The following is a 24,407-nucleotide window of genomic DNA, read 5'->3' on the forward strand; positions in this document are numbered from 1 at the left end:
GTGTGTGTGTGTGTGAGGCCGGGCCGCGGCGCCGGGGAGGCGGAGGGAGGAGGGAGCGCGGCGGAGAGGTAAGCGGAGGCGGCCCCAGGCCCGGCCCACATCCCCGGGCTCCCGTAGCGCGGCGGGCTGGGCCGCGCGGGCGGGCGGGCGGCGAGCGCGCGTACGTGAGGCCGCGGCTTGGCCGGCGCGCCGGGCCCGGACGGAGCATGGAGGGTGAGGGGCCGGGGGCGGCGGGGCCGGGGGCCGGGATGCCCGCGGGCAGGGCCCGGGGGACAGGGGACGGAGGGCGGGCGGACGGGCCCGGTCGTGCGGGGCCGGAGCGGGGCGGGCGGCCTGCGGGCCGGGCCGGGTGGGGTGCGGGGCGGGGGTGCCGGCTACTAGGCCTCGGGCCGGCGGGCCCCGTGGCGACCGCGCCCTGCCCCGCGCCCCCCGCGGCCTCCGGGCGGGACGGGGCGCTGTGGGGCCGGGACCCGCGCCGCCCGGAGCCCCCCCCTGCCCCCGCGGACGCTAGGCCCGGGGCTGCCGGGGCGCGGGGCCGGGGCGCGGGGAGCGGCCCCCTCCCGGGCCCCCGCCCCCGCCCGCGGGGAGAGCGCTGGGCCGCCCCCTCCTCCGGGCCTGCGGGGCGGGGCGGGCGGCCTGGCGGGCGCGGGGTGGGGTGGCGGCGGCGAGGAGTCAGGTGCAGCCGCGGCCCGGAAAGTTTCCTTTCAGGCCCGAATGGGGGGCCGCCCTCCTCTCGGGGAGCCCCGGGGAGCGCGCCCGGCCTGGGGGGCCCTCTCGGCCGGTTCCTGTCCGTGAAGGTACTCCGCCCGGACCCTGCACCCCGCGCCCCTGCCCGCCCCACCCGCGCCCCGCGCCCCGCCGGCCGCCCGGCCGCCCGGCCCTGCCCGGAGCCCCGAGCCCGGCCCCGGGCCTGCGCCCGTCCCGCGCGGAAAAGTTTCCCGAGGATTTGCCGGGGTTTGGGCGGCGGGGGTGGAAGGGGGGCGGTGGGTCCAGGTGGGCTTTCTGGGGGTGCAGGCGGCTTTTCTTAGCCCGGGCCCCGGACCCCTGGCCGGTCACACTTCCCGATCTGGCCCCCCCGCCCCGCTCCACACCCCCTTGCACCCCGGGTTCCGCGGGGTCCCCGGCCCCGCGGGAGGGCGTGGGCGCGGGGCTGGGTGTCCGCAGCCGCCCCCGGAGGTGGGAGCTGCCCGTCCGGTGTGTGTGGTCACTGTCCTGCCCGGGAGCCGGACACGTGAACAGCCCAAAGGGGGGGAGGAGGGGGGCACCCCGGTTGTCAGGACGCGTGGGAGCGTGGAAGACGGGGAGGCAGAGGAGGTGGGCAGGGCACCTCCCGGAGCACGGCTCCGGGGTCCGTAGTTGGTTTCTCCTGATAACTGTGCATTTCTGTGGTCGGGTGTCCTGGACCCAGCCGCGGGGGGAATGGGGATTTAAAGGAAATGGGTGATTGCTGCCACGCAGAGGGGTCTGCGGGAGCCGAGCCTGCCTGGCACCCCGTCTCCGCTCCTTTCGGGGTTTAAACGGGCTCAGTGGTAGCTGCGTTTTGGTGCCTTGGGCTTTGAGAGGGTTTTGTTTGCTTGTTTGTGTGTGTGTTTTGTTTTGTTCCAGTTGAAAAGTTAAATTCCCAAACCTAGGTGTCCTGGTTTTCTGGGACGGGATGCTTCCTGGGGCTGCACTTGGCCTCCTCCGGGGCTCCTTTGGTATGGAAGTTGGGATGCTAATGCGCCCTGCCCCCCGCGGCCTGGCCCCGGGATGGGCAGGTTTGGAGGTGCTTTTTCCTCTTTTTTGTCGTCCCCCCCCCCCCCCCCCCCCGCCCTGCCCTCTGTGCTGGGCCTGGGGCCGGATGCTAGGTGTGTGTGCTTGAGCGTCCTGCCTGCTGGCCGGCCTGGTGTCCCACCTGCCCACCCCCAGAGCACGGCCACCCGCGGACAGGGTCCCTGGCGGAGCCGCGGATGGATGGATTGCCCAGGACTCGGTCAGTGCTGACTTCTGTCAGGCATGGAAGTGGGAGACTCCTCCTGTGAGTCCTACTGAGTCTTTTCCTTTTGTCTGCCTAAAATAAAACTACTTCTGTTTTTCCCCAGCGATAGATATTGTAGATAGATAGATAGATAGATCCAGCCATTTAGCATTGTTCTTAAGGGAGGCGTGATATGTGAGATGATATGGGTTGCTTACAAAATATGCAGATTGCATTTAATGGTTGTTTAACTTTATTGATTAATTGAAATTGCTTATTGACTTGGACGCTTTTTATGGACTTGTGTACCCAAAATGGTTACTTCTATTGGAGTTTGGCATTTTTAGAGCATATGGGTTGGAAGAAATCACTCAGTGAGTCTCTTTTGCACAATATTTTAAGGTTTTAAAAAAAATCCCTTTGCCTCATAATTCAATATTTTAAAGATACAGGTTTAACTTCACATTCCTAAGCTTTAAAAAACTATATGTACAAATCTCAAAAAACAATAAAACAACTATATGTACAAATCTCAAAAGTTTTATACTTTTCCCACCCTGTTACAAAATGTTAATTTCTTAATTGCCTCAAAGTCTACTTTATTCCTGAAGAAATGGTGTGGTTTATTTTCAAAAGTTACATTTTATTTTAAACGAATAAGAGGCTTCAGGGCAAATACGGAATTAATCTTTAATTGCTAAGGTGAGATACTTTTTACTCTTAAATGTTTAGTTCCAAAAATAAATATTTATTTTGATTTATAAGTCTGAAAGAAGGAATTTTGAATATCCCACCCCAACTATTTTTCTCAGCAAATCATGTCAATGCTATTCTTAGAGAAATGAAATTTTGATTTTGATGGGTTTTAAAATTTCTAAGTCAGAGCACCCAGAATTAAGTCATTAAAAAAAAAAAATGCTGACCCATTCATTCTTATTTAAGATGTTCCCCCAGGGTTAGCCGCTTTCACTATCCAGGTTTGGAACAATAGTTATGGATATTGAGAGGCCATTTATTTCTGAATACAGTTAACAGTCCCCTGGTCCGGTAACCCAGTCCTTCCCCACACACACGTGGTAACTTGTAAGCAATAGGTAGATAGGTGAGAATGGGTTGGAAGCAGCAAATTGTCCCCAAAAGCAGACACTCCGCTGCATATACAATGGAGTCAGAACCAAGCCCATTTAATTTATGCTAATGTAACTCTGTTTGTCCCAGAGCTCAGACTGTAATGCTGATTTTAGACAATACTTCTGGCTATTTTGAGACACGTGTAAAGATACCCTGCACTAAAACTTCAAGTTAAAATCTGGAGCCTCTCTTTTCCCTCCTGGCATTGAAGATGCCAGGCTCCCAGGTTCCGATGGTTTCTAAGACAGCTCTTCAGTTCAAGAAATTTGTTTCAGTTCGATTTTATTTGTAGCGTAACATCCTACAGTCAGACACAGATTTGGACTGGATTTTGAGTTCTCATCCAGCTCTCCCAGGAGATGGGTTACTTCCTCTTTGGCGAGTTTATCTGTAAAATAGAAATACCCCCTTTTGAGGTAAGGCCCATTGTTATAACGTTATGGCCATTAGGAAACCCCTCTATTGTGTGAAATGATTCTTGTATGAAATGTTAGGCAGACAATTAATTAATTGGGACACCCATGTGCTTGGCTCTTATTGGTGCTCCTTAAATATTAATTCCCACCTTACCTTTCTGTTCGCGCCATCTAAAAAGCATTTCTCTTATTTGTTTGCCCTTATTCTGACTAAAAGTAATAGATCCTCATGTTCATTCCACTCAGATTTATCCCAGGAGGTAACCATTGTTAACATGTTGTGTTTTGTTTTGTGTGATTGTGTGTACATACCACATAAACACAATCTTAGGGTTTTTTCCATTTGACAATGTTGTATAGTTTTTTGTTGGTTAAAGCTTGGGCTCCGGAGTTAACCTGGCCTTGAATCCTACCTTTGTGATTTGGACTACTTACTTAACCTCATTCTCAGTTTTTTCATCTGTGAGAGAAAGTGCTGATAATACCTCCTTCGTAGGGTTGCTGTGACGATGAAATGAGGAATTGCTCGTAAAGCCCTTAGAAGGGTGCCGGGCAGGGCCTTTGGATAGTGTTTTCCTCCAAAGAGTTTCAATACTTTCCATGTGATTTAAAAAAAAAATCTGAATGAGTTCTTGATTCATTATGTATACTAAACTAATAATTCTAGTGAGTATCGAGTGCCGATAGAAAGTTATAATTACCTTCATGGGGCAAATAAGTATTTTAAAAAATATTTTATTGATTTTTTTTTTTTTTTTTTTACAGAGCGGAAGGGAGAGGGATAGAGAATTAAATGAGAAACATCAATCAGCTGCCTCCTGCACACCCACAACCAAGGTACATGCCCTTCACCAGAATCGAACCTGAGACCCTTGAGTCTGCAGGCCGATGCTCTATCCACTGAGCCAAACCGGTCTCGGCACAAATTAGTATTTTTGTGCCAGTAGGAAATTAGCAGTATATTCATAGAAACTTTCAGCAGCTTGCTATTAGTGTAGTCTCTGCTTTTGAGTTCTGTGAGTTGCAACAAGGTGGGTTTTCCTTTACTTCCAGCTCTTCCTCTAAAACTCCGGAAGTTATCTGCCTGCTGCCTGGGTGTGTGTGGCCCCTCCTTGGGAGGGCGGGGTGTGGAAGGGGATGGGAGGGGTCGGCGGAGCCTTGCTGTTTCATTCATTTAGCTGTAACTGTGGGCCCTGTGATACAAAGACACATTCTCTGCCCTTGAGGAGTTTTTAGTCTAGTGGAGAAGGGGGGGTGGGGGGAAGCGCTGACTTTTACAACCTTGGGTGATAAGAGAGAGGTTCTCCTTGAGGCCTGGAGGCTGGAAAGCTATTTATTCTGGCTGCCCTGGGGCAACCCTTAAAGTAAGGACTTTCCTGGGGTGTTTCTGTGTGAAGCCCTCGGGAAGTTTTAGGCAGGCACTTCTGAGGGCGGGACCTGAAAGTATGAATAAATGCCGGAGGACACAAAAGTATTCAATGTTGCAAATTACAGGAGTTGTAGGAAGAGCAATAAATAGTGGGACCGCCTGGCCAGATCCTAAGGAACTGATGTTTGGATTCCTTTTACAATTACAAGCCCGCCTGGAAGCCTTTGGCTAAGTAAGTTCCCATTTTTGAGAACTGGGGATGTATAAAGGAGGGCCAGGCTGGAACCAGACCCAGCGCTGCTGAGAAGATTGAAGGTTTGGTGGCCATGGCACCAAAGATGGAGAGAAGTGGAGAGGTTACCCAGGTAAAGTGGCCGCCCCGTTGACCGGATGTAGATTTGGGAATCATTCTTGTATAGATAACAGCTGGAGTGGTAGAAGGAGAAAATTTTGGCTTAGTCAGTGGTTCTTAGTTTGTTTGTTTTTTGAGAATCTGATATCTGACGAACTTTACAGACTCTTGTCCAGAAAAATGCATTTATTCACATTAACAGCTTTGTACAATTGGTTTAAAATTTGGGATACCGGTAATAACCTAATCTTGGGGTAGATGTAGAGTAGGAATGAAAATGGAAGCTTGTAGAAGTGTCTTGTTTGACTCACTCTTTTTGTGTGTTTGTGTGTGACTTGATCACTGCCAGTTCAAGGATTTATAAAATAAATTTCTCAAGGTAATACTGGTGTAGGTGGCACAGGGTGTTGACCTGTGGGGTCAGACTGGACCTGGGTTCAGCAGCCTTGGTATTTGAGTTCTTAGCAACAAAAAGCCAAGACATCATAGATGTAGACCAAGTGATTCCTTGAAGACTGGGCTTAGGAAACAAATTCTAGAGGTAAAGGAAGCGCCCTTGGAACTGAAGAGTGGAGATTTTAGGGGAAGTCCCAGGGGGAGATCCCAATAGAATGTTCCGCGGCTTTCCACGTGAGTCCTACCAGGGCCGGGGTCATTCAGTGCCACTGGTCCCATATCAGCTGTGGCTGGTTCTGTTGCTTTTCTGGGCCTGGAGCTGAACTACAACTGAGGCCTTGATGTTATCTCCAGGGAGGGAAGGTCAGGGGGTCCAAACCGCATGACCAGCCATTTGCTAGGGGAGGAAGGCCACCCTGAGGGCGAGTCCACCCAACATTTATCTTCTTTTGAAAAATTGAAAACTCTGGGTCTGCTTTTTATTTATTTGTTTTTTTATTAATTGCAACAGTTTACTGGAACTGGTTTGAGTCCGACCCCTTGAGAGGAGCAAAGTTTGCCATAGTCCGCCCTGGCCCACCCTGCTGGCCCATGTGGGTATTTCATCTCGCATCCCTAAAACGAGGGAAACTTGGGGGACATTGACGCTTGAGTGTGGGGGCAAGAGACACTAAGTCACTGGGCAGCCAGGAAGATTTTTAAGAAAGGGAAAGTGGTCAGCAGAGTCGAATGCTACAGAGAGGCCAAGAGTTGAAATAGTGTTACGTGGAGTTTAGCAACAAAGAGGACATTAGTTTCAGATTCGGAGAACAAAAGAACTTTGAGGATTATAGCTACAACTTTTTCTTCCTGTGCTGCAATATAGGGTTTCCATAACAATTGAGAGTGACTGTGGCTTGGACAGGAACTCTGATGATTTATTTACTGGAGCTAATAATGCTGTAACCAAGTCAGGCACTGCTCTGCTTAGTGATTTCCATCACAAGAACAGTATATAGATGCTGTATAGAAGGTAGACATTATTTTTAACATTAGATTTTTAATATGGGTTATCGGGAAGAATTCTGTGGCTTCTGTTAGCACAGCCCCAAAAGGGTGGGAGGCCCGACTTAATGGAGACTTACACTGTACCATTCAGAAAACCACTAGCAGCTGGAGAATGCATTTTAGTTCTGCAGATTGTAGATTAAAATGATAATACTAATAAACTACTACTTACAGCTTCTAATAGTTAACATTAAGTGATTACTGTGTGCTTGATACCATGCTAGGCATGGTTCATGAAATGCCTAATTTGATTCTAAACAACTCCATGACTATTCTAATCTCACCTTACATATGAGAAAACTGAAACCTAAATTACTTGCCCAAAGTCATAGTCCTAGTAATTAGGAGAACCAGGATTGAGTGCCATCTCTGATACCCACTAGAGCCAGTAAATGCTCTCAGCTTCTGCAGAACTCCCCTTTACCTGTCTGATAAATCAGGTGAGGAACTCGCCTACTGTAATGGCCATTTAAATTTGAATTCATAAGCAGATTTATTTGTCAAGTGCAGCTTGGCATATAATAGACATTCAATAAGCATTTATTTGATTTATTTTAAAATACTTAGTTTGAACTTTACACTGAATATTGTTCATATTTTTGAGTGATAGGAAGTTTTTCTTTCCATCAGTTGATTTTCATTTTTTCTAATTTTACTGCTTTCCACATTGGTATGTGGGATGTTAGTGTATGTGTTTTTTTAAATTAATATACTTATCTGTTTAGTATTTCCTTACATTTTTCTTGCTCTACAAAGTTGAATTAAAAGTCTTCATAAAAAGCTGCCAAAACCGGTTTGGCTCTGTGGACAGAGCATTGCCCTGCGGACTGAAAGGTCCCAGGTTCGATTCCTGTCAAGGGCATGTACCTTGGTTGCGGGCACATCCCCAGTGGGGCGTGTGCAGGAGGCAGGTGATGGATGTTTCTCTCTCATCAATGTTTCTATAACTCTCTATACCTCTCTCTTCCTCTCTGTAAAAAAATCAATAAAATATATTTTTTAAAATAAAATAAATAAACGTCTTCATAAAAAGGTAGAGAAGCTTTTTTAAAGACTTGAAAGTGACTCTGGGGTAACTATTCTTTTCATTTCTATTAAATATATATACTAATATTCTGGGAATTTAGGTCCAAGCTGGATTTTTAAAATTGTAAGGTATTTAGAATATTTGGCTCTCAAAAGAAATTTCAGTCGTTGTACTGTTGATATTTGGCTCTGTTGACTAATGAGTTTGCCGACCACTGGGCTAGGCTGTTAAAAGGGGGTAGAATATAAAATTACAGATGGCAATTAGGGAAAAATGCTGTGGCAGTGAAGTGAACATGCTTCTGAAACCCGAGACTCAAAAGAACAGTCATGACGTATAGAGAGTCCCACATGGAGGTGGTGCGGCGGCAGTCCCAGAGAGAGTGATGTTCATACTTCTTGTCAAATTGGATTATGGTTGCTGTTGGAAGACTGAAAGGGCTGTAGGTGCTTTTGTTATAAGCTTACATTTCTTTCTTTTGTCCCCTGCTAATGTCTCTGTTATTTGCAGGATGAAAGAAACTATAAAAATGGTTTCATTTTTCCAGGTAAACTCAGCATATAATATCAAGGAGGATGGTGGGTTTGTGTTGTTGTTAATGTTTAACACCTAACCATATTTTTTACTTTTGAATTTTGGTATATGGTATGTTTACCATGGAGATATTCTTTCTGTGAGACTATTCTCAATATAGTTGTTTTTGCTTTTGGTAATAAGAGTTTCTATTTTGCTGCCACTCTAAAGTGCTTAATTATCTGCATTCCCCTCCGTAAGGGAGCATAGATCTGTTATAGTCTAAGCAAATTATTTCCATGGTTGAAGAAAATATCTACTTGTCTCATTAGGATTTTTTCCTTCCTCTTGTAAGTGATAGTTGACATGTGTTAAAAGGTAGAGTTTAGGCATAGCATTTCTTTATGGATTAGAGATATGATAGTATTTAAATATTAGGGTCATAAGACATTTGATTACGATCATGTGAGCTTTATAATTCTGTTTCTCCTCTCTTTATATTTTGCAAGGAGTGTCAGAGAGTGAAGGCCATGTGAACTTCGCCTTTGGTGGAGTATGGGTAAAGAGCTTGAGTGGTGGGAGGCTGGATATAAAAAATGAAAAAAATGTAAGGTCTTTTCCCTGAGAGTTGCCTTATTGATTTTGTCATGATGTCTTCTTTAATAAAAAAAAAAAAAAGGAAAAACCCATTAGAGGAATAGTTGTTTCCAGTTTATAGACAAAGTGATTTTGATATTAAATAATACTCACTTAGAAAGAAGTTAGATTTCCAAGCAGAGGGCCATTTTCTCCAAACATTCTTTCCTTTTATGGTATTTATAGTGAGTGAATTCATCAGGGAATTGAAAGTTTAAGTATAAAGATTAAGTTGAGCTTTTAAAAGAGGGATTTGAAAATGGAGAAACCAGCTGATTATTCAAAAGTAAAATGCAAAGAATGATATAAAGTTGGCTTTTAGTACGACTTTAAAACATTAAAAATCAGAGAAAAACAAAAAGAAATTAAAAGCATTAAGAATCAAATGGGGAGAAAAAATTAATCACAGGTGTAAAAATATTAAGATGGCAGAGAAGTTGTTTATAAGAGGTTGAAATTAAACACCTTTGTGTAATGGCATAGAGATGATTAGCGAGAGCTTTCTTTCCCACCTAATGGCAAATGCTGAAAGAGGGCAATTGGATAGATTACTGAATTCTCAGCATTAGAAGGACGTTGACTAGGAAGATTTTAATACATTCTTATACATTTTTTGTTTTAAAAATATATTTAATACATTTTTAAAATATGTTTTTGATTTTAGAGGAAGGGAGAGGGAGCTAGAAACATCAATGATAAGAGAATTATCAATTAGTTGCCTCCTGCACACCCCTTGCTGGAGATCAAGTCCGCAACCCAGGCATGGCCCTAACTGGAATTTAACTGTGACCTTCTGGTTCATAGGTCAACGCTCAACCACTGAAACATGCCAGCCGGCCTCTAAAATAGTTTCTAGTCCTTAAATATAAAGGCACTATTAGGTCAAAATGGGAAAAAAATAAATAAATAAAGCCCTAAATAAAATAAAGAGGCAGACCTCTGGCATTTTCATTCTAGAAGATATGGGGGAAAATATACAAATTTCGTAGATAAGAAAAGTACCTGACCTCAGAATTTCATATCTAGATAAGCTATAGATTAAGTATATTATTTAATTGACATATATTTCCAAACAGAAAAACCATGGCTGATAATCCATAAGTCAGCCTTGGATGGGGAGTGGAGAGGAAGGGGAGATAGAGAAGAGAGGTGACTATGTTATAAACCATTGAATCAGAGATAAATTAAAAACACAATGGATTAGTGAATAGCACAGAATAAATTTAAATCTAGAACCAGCATTAAAATGTTATAAACTGCCTGGCTGGTGTGGCTCAGTGGTTGAGCATCAGTCTATGAGCCAGGAGGTTATGGTTTGGTTCCTGGTCAGGGCACGTGCCCAGGTTATGGGCTCAGGTTTCAAGCTTGATCCTCAGTGTGGGGTCTGCAGGAGGCAGCTGATCAATGATACATACTCTTTCACCATTGAGGTTTCTTTTTATCTCTCTGTGTCCCTCTCTGAAATCAATAAAGGATATATTGAAAAAAGGGAGGGGGGAGTTATATACTATGGTAATGTAAAAATCATAATACAAGGAAAAAATAATGCGTTTGGGATGTGTAGTTTAGGAAATTTTTTTCATTCATAACATGAGGTCAATCATGATAAGGCTAAGTATACTAATTTTCTTAGTGTGTAGTAAAAAATGTTATCTAAAGGGCACAGACTGAATCTTCCAAGAAAATAGGCTGTATAATGAAACATGCAATAAAAAGAATCAAAAGCTAAAAGCAATGTAAAAAATCCTTATATGATAAAAGGCTAATATGCAAATTGTCCCCTTGGGAGTTTGACTGACCAGGAGTTCCACTGCTCGCTATTATGTGTGCTGACCACTAGGGGGCAGTGTGGAATGAAGACCCTGGCTGGCAACCGGAGGAAGGAAGGCCTGGATTGGCCTTGATCACTGGCCAAACCTAAGGACCCTACCCATGCATGAATTTCATGCACTGGGCCTCTAATCTATACTAATAAAAGGGTAATTTGCTAATTAGACGGGGAGACCTGGACAAAGCCATAGTGGCAGGACCAAGGCAGAGGCAGTTAGGGGCAATCAGGCCAACAGGGGGAGGCAGTTGGGGGCGAGCAGTCCTGCAGGCAGAGTGGTTAGGGGCGACCAGGCAGACAGGCGGGTGAGTAGTTAGGAGCCAGGGGTCCTGGATTGAGAGGAATATCCCCTGAGGGGTTCCATATTGAAGAGGTACAGGCTGGGCTGAGGGACACCTTTCCCACCCTATCCCCCTGCACAAAATTTGTGCACTGGGCCACTAGTAAAATAATAAAATTAAGATGAAATATTTTCCAAGTAAATAAATATAAAATTATAAATTGAATAAACCCATTTATTAAAGGAAAATGACACACAGATTAGAGCAGAAAAGACAAACCAATTAAGAGATGTCATCTAAATGGACCAGCAGATACTATTTTAGTACATAATTTAGACTTTTCAGAAATACAATCGCTGTTGCAACTGTTCAGCTCTCCTGTTATAGCATGAAAGCAGCCATAGACAACATGTAAGTGAATTAACAGATTTGTTTTGTAAGCCAGTGTTCTGACCCGTGATTTAAAAACAGTGGGTAAATACGTAACTGGCAAATTGAAACAACAAAAGTGAGAGTTCAAATATTTTTGTCAGACAAGGTTGAATTTAAGACAAAATTCATCACTTGAGTTGTGCTTCCTAATGATAAAGAATGATAATCGAGTGGTTATGAATCTTATATATCAAATAATACAACTTTAAAACTTATAAAACAAAAAATATATGGAGAAATAGACAAATCATATCATAATAGGGGATTTTGACCGATCTCTTTCAATCTTGATAGAGCAAGCAGACAAAATATGTAATAATATAGTGGATGTTAATATGGTGTAACAACATACCCTGGGTACAATGAATGCACTTTTTCAAGAATCCTTATTAGGCCCCAAAGACCATCTCAGTCAAACCCAAAAAAAACCCCACAGAAATATATGCAGATATGGAAGATTCAAAAATACTAAGCAAGAAAAAATGAAAATAGAATAATTCGTCCCAAAGAAGTTACAAAAAATAAAAAAGAAAAGCAATCAGAAAGCGTCAGCTCTGGCCAGTGTGGCTCGGTTGGGTGTCCTCCCCACACACCAGAAGTTGCCAGATTGATTCCATGCCCAGGTTGCTGCTTGATCCCTGGTAGGGGTTGTGCAGGAGGCAACTGATGGATAGTTCACTCATACCTTGATGTTTCTCTCTCCTTCCTTCTTCTCTTTCTAAAAAATAAGAGAAAGGATTATCAAAGTTAAAACCAGCAGTTGATGAATTAGAAAACATACATGGAGATACTAATAACTCCAAGAGATTTGGGGTTCATTGTGTTTTTATTTTAGAAGATACTGGGGGGAAAAACATGAAATAACTCCTATTAAACCTGACATGAACAAAGGGACAAAGCACAGATATCACATATGTGTATGAATGAATACACTGAATATGAGGAAAAAATCACATATATTTAGGAAATTAAATGTAAGAAGTCATATTGCTAAACTGTATGGGGATAATGTTAAAACTGATTCACTATGAAAAACCAGTACTGAGCCTAGGCACCCGTCTAAACATTATACCTGGAGTGCTTTTTAACTTGCTCAAGAATATAGAAAAAGAAAGATTTTCTAAATTATTTTTTGAAATATATCAAATTCTGGCAAAGCACACAAACAGAAAATTTGGACCTTTCTTCTACAGAAATCTTAGATGTTAGCAAGTATAATTCAGCCACACAGTAAGATGATAATACATAATGACCAAGTTGCTTTCACCCAGGACTATAAGAAGAGTTCAGTATCAGAAAATAATAAACACCATATTTTTGAAAGTATGAAAGAGAAAAATGATCATCTTCCCCAGAAGCCGAAAGAGAATTTGGTAACATTAATCATTAATTCTGTGTTTGTTTGTTTTTTAAATAGGACAACTTACTAAAATAGGAATTACTTGATACTTTCTTAACATAACAGGGAAATCATGTAAAAGTCAGCGTTATTACCTTGGTGGCGTGGCTCAGTTGTTCGGGGGTCGTGCAGTGCACCGTAAGGTTGCCAGGTCAATACCCCATTGTGGCACATGCTCAGGCTGTGGGCTAGATCCCTGATAGGGTGTGTGATGATGTTTTGCTCCTTATCTTTTTCTCTCCCTTCCCTCTCCCACAATCTATAATTTTTGTTTGTTCGTTATTTAACATGTCCAAGGCACAGTACTTGGTGTGTTGCATGCTCTATCATCCTTGGAGGAGCTTGATGATAACATAGCTACTATTATTATCCCTATTTTACAGACGAGAAAGCTGAGGCTAAATGACTTGTTTAGGATAACAAAGTAAGTCCAGATTCTGAACTTGTGCAAATATATCTTCCAACTCCTCAAGTATTTATGTGTCTTGCCGTTCACTTGTATAAGGAATTTCATACCGAGTTTAGTAAAGGAGGGAGTGTTTTTTGAGGCTTTCTGTAGCTGGAATCTAAGCTGCTCTAACAGCCATGCGGGTGGCTTTCAGACTGTAGAGAAAGGGTGTTAGACCACATCAACCCACTGCAATCCTAACTTGACAGATTAGTTGATTCAATTTCATAGAACCATGTGGTCTTATCCTATGTGATAAAAGACACATATGCAAATCAAACTGTGGAACTGCCGGTTGCTGTGACACACACTGACCACCAGGGGGCAGACGCTCAACGCAGGAGCTGCCCCTTGGTGGTCAGTGCACTCCCGCAGGGGAGTGCTGCTCAGCCAGAAAGAAGCCAGGCTCACAGCTGCCGAGTGCAGAGGTGGTGGCAGGAGCCTCGCCTACCTCCATGTCTAACTAATGGCTTAGGCCTGCTCCCCAGGGGTCAGCAAGGGCTCCCAAACTGGGAGAGGGCACAGGCCGGGCTAAGGGACCCCTCTCCCCCCAGTGCGCGAATTCAAGCACCAGGCCTCCAGTAATAAATGTATAAATGCTATTGCTGGAACTTTGTGTTTAGAGAGGTATGCGAATTGTGTCCTTTCTTCCATTTCTAACTAAATCTCCAAAGACTCATAAACCATGATTGTTATTCTATTTATTTTAATTGGGAGTGCCATGTAGTACCAAGCACTGAACTGAGTGGTGGAAGTGTGGTTGGGTGACTAGTCTTTGGGCTCAACAAGTGGGCTAAGTGAGGGGGAAGATTGGAGGGAAAATTACTTTTTTACAAACAGGAATTTGCTCTTTTTAAAATTTCATAAAAACATTTGTTACAAATTGCCAAACACTTGTCAACTTATCAGAAAATGTAGACTTTCTGAGGGAAGTTTGAGGTCCATTGTCATTGTAAAGAGATTCAGGTCCTGAAAATAGGTATAATCTATAAGCACCAGTAATGAGATGAAAAGACCTGATGGCATTTGTTTAGTGGAAAACCCCTACCTGTTTTGAGATATTTCCAAAACTTAACCAGAGGAGAAGTTTTTAGTTCCGTTTGGAGGGGTAAGGTAACTTAATATTTTACGCCTCTTATTATTTTAATTCGGAATTGGGACATTGGATTACAATAAAGAATCCATCCCATTAGAAGGGTGATATCCTAGTAGTTTACTTTTGAGGTGAGCAAACTTTGCTTATTTCACTTTGTTAACTAGGCCTTCTGATATTTTTATAGACAATCGGCTTCATCTTGATTCTGCAGCATTCCAAAGTGTGGTATCCTCGGGGTTCTCTTAACATTGCTATGGTGCAGAAGATTTAAAATCAGGTATGGCTATGGGGCCAGAAGTCACTCAGTAAAATTCTCAACTTAATCTGCCTTATACTCTCTGATTTACCGTTTGGGTTTTTGTTTGTTTGTTTGTCTTTGTGGTGGTCGTTTAGCTGATGTTCACAAGGAACAGAGTCACGTGATGTATGAAGGGAAACACATACACTTCTCTGAGGTTGACAATAAGCCCTTGTGCTCATATAGCCCCAAACTGTGCAAGCAGCGGCGACTCAACGGCTACGCCTTCTGTATCAGACACGTTCTGGAGGACAAGACTGCCCCCTTCAAGCAATGTGAATATGTGGCCAAGTATAACAGCCAGCGCTGCACCAACCCCATCCCCAAATCCGAGGATCGCAGGTAAGAGCTGCTCATGGGACTCCGCCTTTGATTCATTAAGCTGGGGTTTTTCTTTTTCCTGTCCTTTTTTCTTTTACATACAACGAATGCTAAGGCTCTTTCCTGGAGTATTTTCCTGAAATTTCCCCTTAAAACTGTTGCTTGAAGCCTTAGTACTGATGTATTTAGTTTGCAGCCTTATAAAGTGTTTCTGACTTGTCATCTGCCTAAATGAGAAAAATTCTAGGAACTACTTAGGTATTGTAAGTAATGATAATAATTTTGGAACTTTAAAATCTGTGCTTGAAAGGTAGAAAAGGGTATGTATTTATTGAAAAAGTTAGAAGAATGATTACTTGAGTCATTTACTTTTTATCAGACTTTATTTTTTGTTAAAAAGAATTCCATATAGAGTATGTTTGCAATAAATTAGAAACTGTTTTCATAGTATGGGTGGTTTTTAGCACTAGAATTATGAATTATGCCTTGCTGAATTAAAAATAATAATACAGGAAGGTGTTTTAAAGAAGACTTATGCTGGTTGTTCATCTTTTATATTTGTAGGAAAATTCACACTAGATTTCACATTTGATCTCTTTTTCTTCAGTTCTACAGAATCACTATTGATCAATGTAGTTTATTACAGAGGGTTTCATGCTTATTCTATAAGACAGTTTCAAATATTTGTTATCTTTAGGTAGAAACTATGAACTTTTTACTTTTCTCTTAGAGATAAAAAGCTCATCCTTGTTCCCATACATAACCAAATGTCACCTGCATAAAAGGCCTGAAAAGGAATGTGTATTTTATATTCAGAGTGAGCAATTTTTACCCTTTTAGGGTAAAATAAGTAATTTGTGTTGATAGAGATCCCACCAAAATGAGTACCTATAGTATAATGTGGTGATTTGGAAATACTCTGTTAGAATTCCTAATGAGCCCTTAAGGCGTCAAATTACAATACCCGAAAGTTAGAAACAGCTGCTTAGTGAGGCAAGGAATAAAAGTTTAATCTCAGGTGAGAAAGGGACCACTGTATTAGGGTAAACATATCTGTCCATTTGATTTTAGCAGACTGAAATGATAATTTCTTACTCCTGCCCTTTTTAAACTTAAAGAATGGAATAACTTGGATTAATTTTTTACTTCAAGCTTCATTATAAACACATTTCTATAATTTTGTCATAAATTCCATTTTTCACAGTTGTGATTGTTAACCTTGGATTTTTAAAAAAATTCAGCTGAAGCAAGTATCATAGCTTACAGCAAGCAGTAAAGTGAGTCACTTTGAATTTGTCCAAAATATTCTGTGAAGCATATGCCTTCACCTTTATATTCTAAGTAATTTCCTCTTTTTAGAACAAGATAAGGGAAAAGATTTTTATGTTGCTATGTAAAGAGAAGCTACTTGGTTTTATTTTTTCAAAGTTGGTCCAAGAACATACATATATATATCTCCTTACCCAAGGATATTTTTCCATTGATTTTTTTAGAGAGTGGAGGGAAAGGGGGAGAGTGAGAGACACATTGATTGGTTGCCTTCCGCACTTGTACTTGCCTCTACCAGGGCCGGGAATCAAACCAATGACCCTTTGATCTGAGGGCCAATGCTCTAGCCACTGAGAAAAAATGGCCAGGGATATAACTTTTTGGGTATTGATATTTTTGTTTGTAGGGTTTTTTGAAAATAGAATTAAAGTAGACTTTAGCACAGGTAATATTCTTATGTTACCTCAAGAATTCCAAGTTGAATTTATGTAATAATATCTTGATAAGTGTATAAATTTTGATAGTTTTGTAACTATACTACATGACATACTATAGAAAAGATTAATATTTTGAAAATATACATTCATTATTATTGATGCAGTTACTTCTTGGACACCTAGGTATTTGAGATGGTTTATATATTGTTTTAGAAAAAAAATTTTTAAGGATTTTTTTCCCATTGATTTTTTTTTTTTTTTTTTTTTTTTTGAGAGAGTGCAAGGGAGGAGAGACAGAGGATAGAAATATTGATGTGAGAGAGACATATCGATTGGTTGTCTCCCACACATACCCCAACCAGGGCTGGGGATTGAGCCTGCAATTGAGGTATGTGCCCTTGACTGGAATCGAACCCAGAACCTTTCAGTCAGCAGGCTGATGCTCTGTTCACTGAACCAACCCAGCCAGGGATCAAGGATTTTTAATGGATAAAATTATCTGGTTGGTGGTCAGTTAGAGGAAGCTTCTTGATATTCGGTGTCTAGCTTATCTGGTGTGTATTATAAATCCTAACTTATGGTTCTAGCTGTTTGTAATAGAGTAGTGTTATGCTCAGTGGAAGTACTGGTATAATTAAAAAGTAAAAATAATTTTATTTTTTAAAATATATTTTATTGATTTTTTTACAGAGAGGAAGGGAGAGGGATAGAGAGTTAGAAACATTGATGAGAGAGAAACATCGACCAGCTGCCTCCTGCACACCTCCCACTGGGGATGTGCCACAGCCAAGGTACACGCCCCCGACGGGAATTGAACCTGGGACCTTCCATTCGCAGGCCAACGCTCTATCCACTGAACCAAACCGGTTAGGGTGTAAAAATCATTTTCTAAGCTAGGACTCATTATTATAGTCTTGGTTTCAGAGATCAATGGTTATATTAAGGTGGTTATTTTATATAATATTTTAAAATTAAGTTTGCTATAATTATATATATATTTTACTAACATGTATAGATTTGCCAGGAAAACTCATCATCTGTATGTTTACTTTTTAAAACTGTCTAAGATAAAATTCACATCCCATATGTTTACCCATTTAAAGTATATAACTCAGTATTTTTTAATATATTCACTGGGTTGTGCAACTGTCACCACGGTCTAATTTTACAACATTTTCTTTACCTCAGAACCCATCAGCAGTTACTAATTCTTTTAGACTAGAAATTCACGATTGCACTTATTTTAAATGCTAGTAAGCTGTTCTGGGTGTGAAGAGGCGGAGGTTTAGGAGTTTGACTGTTATGATAGTGCCACCGGTGAGACCGCAGTGCGTGCAGAGTGAGGCTGAGGGAGCTCTGTTCCATGCATCAGCCTCTGCTGTGTTACATGATGAAGCACTGAGTGGCCTCATTTACCAGTTCAGGCTGCCCACATGTCAATGACCAAGAAAGTAAATTAAAAAAACAACCCCACCTTATTTTTCTTCACTAAAAAAACTAATCCAGCCGAAACCGGTTTGGCTCAACGGATAGAGCGTCGGCTTGGGGACTGAGAGGTCCCGGGTTCGATTCCGGTCAAGGGCATGTACCTTGGTTGCGGGCATATCCCCGGTGGGGGGTGTGCAAGAGGCAGCTGATCGATGACTTTCTCTCATCGATGTTTCTAGCTCTCTATCTCTCTTCCTTCCTCTCTGTACAAAATCAATAAAAATATATTTTTTAAAAAAAAAAGTATGTGTCTATTAAAAAACAAAAAACAAAAAAAACTAATCCATTTGTCAAGTTGAAAACAACAAAACCATTTATTCTATATTAAAGGCCCAGTGCATGAAATTTGTGCGCAGGTAGGTTCCCTAGGCCTGGCCAGTGATCAGGGCTGATTGGGGCCTTCCTTTGTTCTACACTGCCTCCTGGTGGTCAGTGCATGTCATATCAAGCAAGCGAACTCCCCGTCCCTCGGTCGAACTCCTGAGGGGACAATTTGCATATTAGGCTTTTATATATATAGATTGAAAGCTTCTACACTTACTACAGTTATCCCTGAAACCCTTCCTCTTGTTGGCCACAGCTTTATGAAACTGTTCTCTGTGTGTGTAGATCATACAGTGGATACTTGGCATTCTTAAGAGTTATGTCATAAGATCTTTTTAAATAAATTTATTAATTTAAGAGAGAGAGATTTGTTGAAAAATGATTTATTTATTTGAGAGAGGAAAAAACTTGTTGTTCCACTTATTTATACATCCATTGGTTGATTTATGTATGTGCCCTCAACAGGGATCAAACCCAAAACCTTGGAGTATCAGGAGGACTCTCTATCCAACTTATGGGCCAGAGCCCATAAGGTCTTTATGAATTTCTAAACACTTGACTGGCTTTAGAACACATATTTTTTTCTCCATAAGAGAATTTTAAGTGACTCTTATGAGTTACTCTGTTTGCTATGAATACAGGATAACAGAGCTGGGCCACTCAGTATTTGAGTGACTTCTGTCTGGCGGCCTCTGCATGTGTACAGTCGCATATTTGCTTCAGCAACATTGCCAGAGTTCGAGGATTGCTTCAGAGGAGTGGAAGTTGCATATATGAAATTCATGTCAAGAGTCACTCTAATCATGCATTTTTAACATACTAGGATTCATATTTTAGAAAATGTAGTCTTATATTTTGCTTTTCTTAATATATATCATGAACATTTTCCCATGCATGTGTGTGTTTTTAAAGGTACTGCAACAGCCACTTGCAGGTACTTGGCTTTATCCCGAAAAAAGAGAGGAAGAAAAAGAGCGATCCTATAGAAGAGGTGAAGGTCAGGCACCAGATGGATACCGTGGCCTTCAGCCTGGCGGTGCCCACGTTGGCCTTGAAGATGCCCAATGGGCTGGATGGAATGTCCCTCTCGCCACCGGGGGCCAGGGTCCCTCTCCACTACCTGGATACCGAGTTGGAAGACCCGTTTGCTTTCAACGAGGAAGATGATGACCTAAAGAAAGGGGCAACCGTGAGGAAGAAGCTGCAGAGCAAGCTGGCCCAGAATCGCCAGCGCCAGAGAGAGACAGAGATTTTAAAAGTTCGGCAAGAGCACTTTAGTCCCCCTCCTGCCCCTTCCCAGCAGCAGCCTCCGCAGCAGCACTCCAGCCTGTCCCCTCTGTCCACGTCCGTCAAACCTCCAGCGCCACCGCAGGGCTTAGTCTGCAAGTCCCCTCAGCCTCCGAACACCAGCCTACCACTGCAGGGAGTGGCCCCCACCACACACTCTATAGCACAAGCGAGGCCGCTGCCCGTCAAGAGGCCTCCGCCCCTCCTGCCGTCCAGCAGGGCTCCTGTCGTGGACCCGCCCGGGACTGACCGGGTCCTTATGAAAGCCACCGCCTTCTCTCCTCACTTCTCTTGTATAAGTCGCCTGCAGAGACTGGTGAAACTGTGCACTCAGAAGCATCAGTTGGACACTGATCTGTTCCCCCACTTAGGTGAGTTATCTGTTCCGCCGTACACACCCATGTGTGAGACGGCAAAATGTGCCCTTTGCACGAGGCTTTATTTTGGTAACTACCCCATGTGGGATGGGGTAGAATCCTTGGATACAGTGTCCCGTGGAAGAGTCTGTGTTTAGGTAGGCCATCTTAAAGTGAATATGCTGCTGGAAGAGGGTAATACTTGGTGAATAGGATACGGAAAAGGGAGCTGGGCGTTTAGAATCCCAGTCATAGCTTGTACCTTCAATAGTAGTGGCACCAGCAGCAGCAGCAATAGTAAGAGGCAGCTGCATTTGATGGTATGCCTCTGGGGTGTCAGTACCTGTGTGTCCAGTGAAGTTCTCTACGGGTCTTATCATAGGACTTCGGAATAATGAGAGCATTGTTAATATCTGCCAACAGTTTAAAAGTGAAAACTTGAAAAAATTCCCAAAGCAATAAGTGTTCATGCTTAAGAAAATCTCTTTGATCCCAAGTTTATGAAGATATTCTAAATTTTATATTAATAGTTTGATTGTTTTTGATCTTTAACCCATTTGGAATTTATTTTTGAATGTGGTATGAACTGTGATTCTGATCCGAGGAAAAATTATTTGCACGAGATGACAGCGATAGAAAAATGGGGAAAGGATGGGAATAGAGGAAGAAGAAATATAAGTTGTCAATAAACAAATAAATTTCAAGCCCCAAAGTAGGTGGGAAATGCAAATTATTAAATAATAACGAATTATCATCCGATTGGCAAAAATTATATCCAGTGTTGATGAGGATATGGGATCTCAAACATTGCTGGTGAATAATATTACAGTATTTGCTAAATCACATCAAAGTGTGTGTGTGTGTGTAGCCAACAAACTCACTTTAGGGATTCTGCCTTATGGATAACAATAATCAGAATATAAGGAACTGTGTTCCAAGATATTTATTACAGCATTGCTTGTAATATTAAAAAATCTACAAACAATCTTAAACCAATAGGAAAGCTTGAGTAAATTATGATACATCTACATTTTTGACATATTATGCAGCTCATAAAAAGAATGAATGAAATCTATATTTTTACCTGGCTGTGTCCATAATACGTATTAACAAGTAGAAAAAATTTAAGAGGCATTGTAGTATCTTATTTTTGTAAAAGTAACTGAACAAGGGACATCATATACTTGTTGCTTGAGTATATGGATAGATGTTGCCTGTTAGATGTGAGTATAGGTCAAGTGTGAGTGGATATACACTGCCGAGCTGTTCACCATTGGCTGCCACAAGCAGATGGAGTGGACAGGGGGTGTTTTTAAGTAGCTGGGAGTGGTAACTCCTCTTATATAGTTTTATATTTTTCTCCTATTACTAAACCACGTATGGATTTTGTTTATTAAAAAAACAAACAAAACTTAAAATATATAAACAAAAATAATAAAATACCCCACCTCTTATTAAATTGAGTTCCTGCTATACATACAGTTTTGTAACTGTTTTAAAAATTTTGGTAATGTATTATCAATTAGTAATTTTTCATACACAACATAATTTGTCACAGCTGAATACCTTTTCTAATTTAAGTAATTTCCATCATAAAGTGTTGTAGCTGCATAGCCTTGCAGTAAAACAATTACTGTCATATCTTTAACTTTTCCTTCAAATAGATTCCTAGAAGCAGAATTGCTGATTCCAAACTTTTGCATTTTTAAAAAGGTTTTTGGTATGTGCTGCCAAATTTTCCTTCAGAATTATTTTGTCAGTTTACCCTTTTGGCAGTGAATGAGAATGACAGCTTTTCTACATCTTTATAGGCATGAGTATTAGATATTATTATTATTAATGCTATTATAATTTGTTTGCAAATTTTATAGAAATTTTGCTTTAATTTGCATAACTTAGATCATCGTTTCTCAAATTTTAGGCTTTAGAATCCCTTTAGACTCTTAAAAATTATTGAGGATAACATTGAGCTTTGTATATGTGAGTTATATCTATTGGTATTTACTGAGTTAGAAGTTGATACAGAAGTTTAAAAATAGTTCATTTAAAAATAAAATTCACCACATGTTAACATGTTCTTTTTATGAAAAATAACTATGCTTTCCAAGACAAATATCATGTGAAGAGCAGCATTGTTTTACAAATCCGACTATCTGATTTATTAGAAGACAGTTAGGTTCTCATATTTCCTTCTGTATCTAGTCTGTCATTATATGCAGTTTTGGTTCGTAGATGAAAATGTGGCCTTACACATTTGTAATTGGAAAAGGGAGGAATACTTTAAATTTTTTTTCAGATAATTGTGGATATTCTTATTTGATTCTATACCAAAATTTTGTTAAGAGTTAATTTCTTTAAAAGTAGTTATAATGTGGAATCTGCTCTCAGATGAAGGAATTTTACATACTGTTACATTAAAATCCATTGATTTACCTTGTACTTGAATGGGTAATTTTCTAAAAAATATATATATATATTTTTATTAATTGATTTTTAAAGAGAGGAAGAGGGAGAGAGAAATACATTTATTTGTTGCTCTACTCATCAATGCACCCATTGGTTGATTCTTGTTGTGCCCTGACTAGGGATTGAACCCAAAACCTTGGCATATGGGTACCACGCTCTAAACAACTGAGCTACCCAGCTCATTATATAAAAACTAGAGGCCCAATGCTCAAAATTTGTGCAAGAGTAGGCCTTCCTTCCCCCGGCTGCTGGCACTGGCTTCCCTCTGGCACCCGGGAAGCACTCAGAAGCATCAGCCCCTGCTTCGTCTGGAAGGACGTGCAGTCTAATTAGCATATCACCCTTTTATTATTATAGATATACTAAAGAATCAAGATTTAATGAAATAAGCCATCTTTAATAAACAAGTGCTGTATCAGGAACGTCCTTTAAACTTTATTGCTTTTATTTAACTGCAAGTCCTGGTGTGAAATGTATACTGACTTCTAGTACAGTTTGTAGCCACTGCCTTGACTCATGCCAGCAGTTTACCCATCATAGTGGTTGTTGTATCATGAGTGTAACTGTCAACACTTGTAATTTCTTAGTTGTGTTTCAAAGACAGCATCGACCTAAGGAACTCCCTTGAGAGAGTTTCAGGGACCCCTGGAAATCTTTGGACCACATTTGGATGAGAATTGTTATTTTAGATCATTAATATAATTGTGAATGTTTGTTAATGTGGGGTTTTTTTGTTGTTCTTTTTTTTTTTGACATTTGTATTTTACCTTTTCAATTTTTCATTCATTTTTAATGACATGTTTCTAGGTGGTTTTTTATTAGTAAGAGCTTTTTATGCATACTTTGTGTTTGTTATAATACCTCTCCTCCTTCCCATTTGTTATTTGCTTTTAAATATCTGTTATGATTTTGGCATTGAAAAGTTATTTTATTTTTTTGGTTCCCAAGTTTTATTCAAAAACTCATACAAAATGTGCCAGATTAATAAGCTTTAATCCTCATCTTCCTCCTACTCTTCATCCTGGCTTATTTGGAAGTAACGCAATTTGTAACTCTTTGCTGTTAGCAGCTACGCACAACCAGTCACGTAGATTCTTCTTCTCCAAATATTATTTGGTGAGATGTTTCAGATACCTTTTGGAGAAAGGCACCGCCGATGTTACAGTGCTTCTTTCAATGGTTACAACCCTCTGCTGAGATTCCCAGCTTTTCCATTCACTTTGATCTCTCCTGAACAAATGGCTCCACGTTGGCAGCATCCATGATCCCATCTTCTACGGGGTGGGTGCAGTCAAGGGTAACTTCAGAACCTGCTTCTTTTCTTTTGCCCCCGTCCGCCACGAGCTTTTCCACGGGAGCCATGGCGGCCACGGAGTCAGAATAAAGGGGAAGTTAAAAATTTTAGGATAGTCTCATTTTTAAGATTTCTTCCATTTTAGTCAGCTCTGCCCCCCCCCCCCCCCCCCATCTTTGAGCTCTCTTCATCCCATCAGTATTTCACCTATATATTCTTTTAGTCCTTTTATTATTTACACTAGAGGCCTGGTGCACAGGTGGGGAAGGGAGGAGTTGGCCATTCCTCAGCTGACCTGTGATCTCTCGCAATCTGGACCCTGCATGCACCAGTGACCATACTTTTCATACAGGTAAAAGGCATCTTGCTGCTGTATGGGCATCTACATTTTTTTTGCCCTGATTATAAAAAGTAGTACATAACATGTTTGCCACTTCCTGTCTTCTCCCTCCCGGCAGAGAGCATCTGCCCCCTGGTGGTCTGTGTGCATCATAGTGACCAGTCATTCTGCATCGTTCCGCTGGTCGGCCAATTTGCAT

The 24,407-nt window shown here is 41.5% G+C and overlaps 1 protein-coding gene and 1 pseudogene across 3 annotated transcripts in view; one reads left to right on the top strand and one right to left on the bottom strand.

The window, feature by feature from the left end:
* The first annotated feature begins 128 nt into the window (after positions 1 to 128).
* INO80D (INO80 complex subunit D) overlaps positions 129 to 24,407 on the top strand; it is a 54,751-nt gene continuing 30,472 nt past the window's right edge. The window contains exons 1-4 of one of the 3 annotated variants that reach the window (XM_036420836.2): positions 129 to 213; positions 14,513 to 14,605; positions 14,722 to 14,968; positions 19,378 to 20,123. In XM_036420836.2, coding sequence (XP_036276729.1) covers positions 14,751 to 14,968; positions 19,378 to 20,123 — 964 coding nt within the window. In that variant the 5' untranslated portion in view covers positions 129 to 213; positions 14,513 to 14,605; positions 14,722 to 14,750. Of the gene's footprint in view, positions 214 to 12,992; positions 13,209 to 14,512; positions 14,606 to 14,721; positions 14,969 to 19,377; positions 20,124 to 24,407 lie in introns of those variants that run through there. The other 2 variants (XM_036420835.2, XM_036420837.2) reach the window with 2 other exon arrangements.
* On the bottom strand, positions 23,506 to 23,960 carry LOC118709063 (annotated as a pseudogene).

This window comes from Pipistrellus kuhlii, unplaced genomic scaffold, assembly GCF_014108245.1.
Source record: "Pipistrellus kuhlii isolate mPipKuh1 unplaced genomic scaffold, mPipKuh1.p scaffold_m20_p_7, whole genome shotgun sequence".
In the NCBI taxonomy this organism is placed as follows: domain Eukaryota; kingdom Metazoa; phylum Chordata; class Mammalia; order Chiroptera; family Vespertilionidae; genus Pipistrellus; species Pipistrellus kuhlii.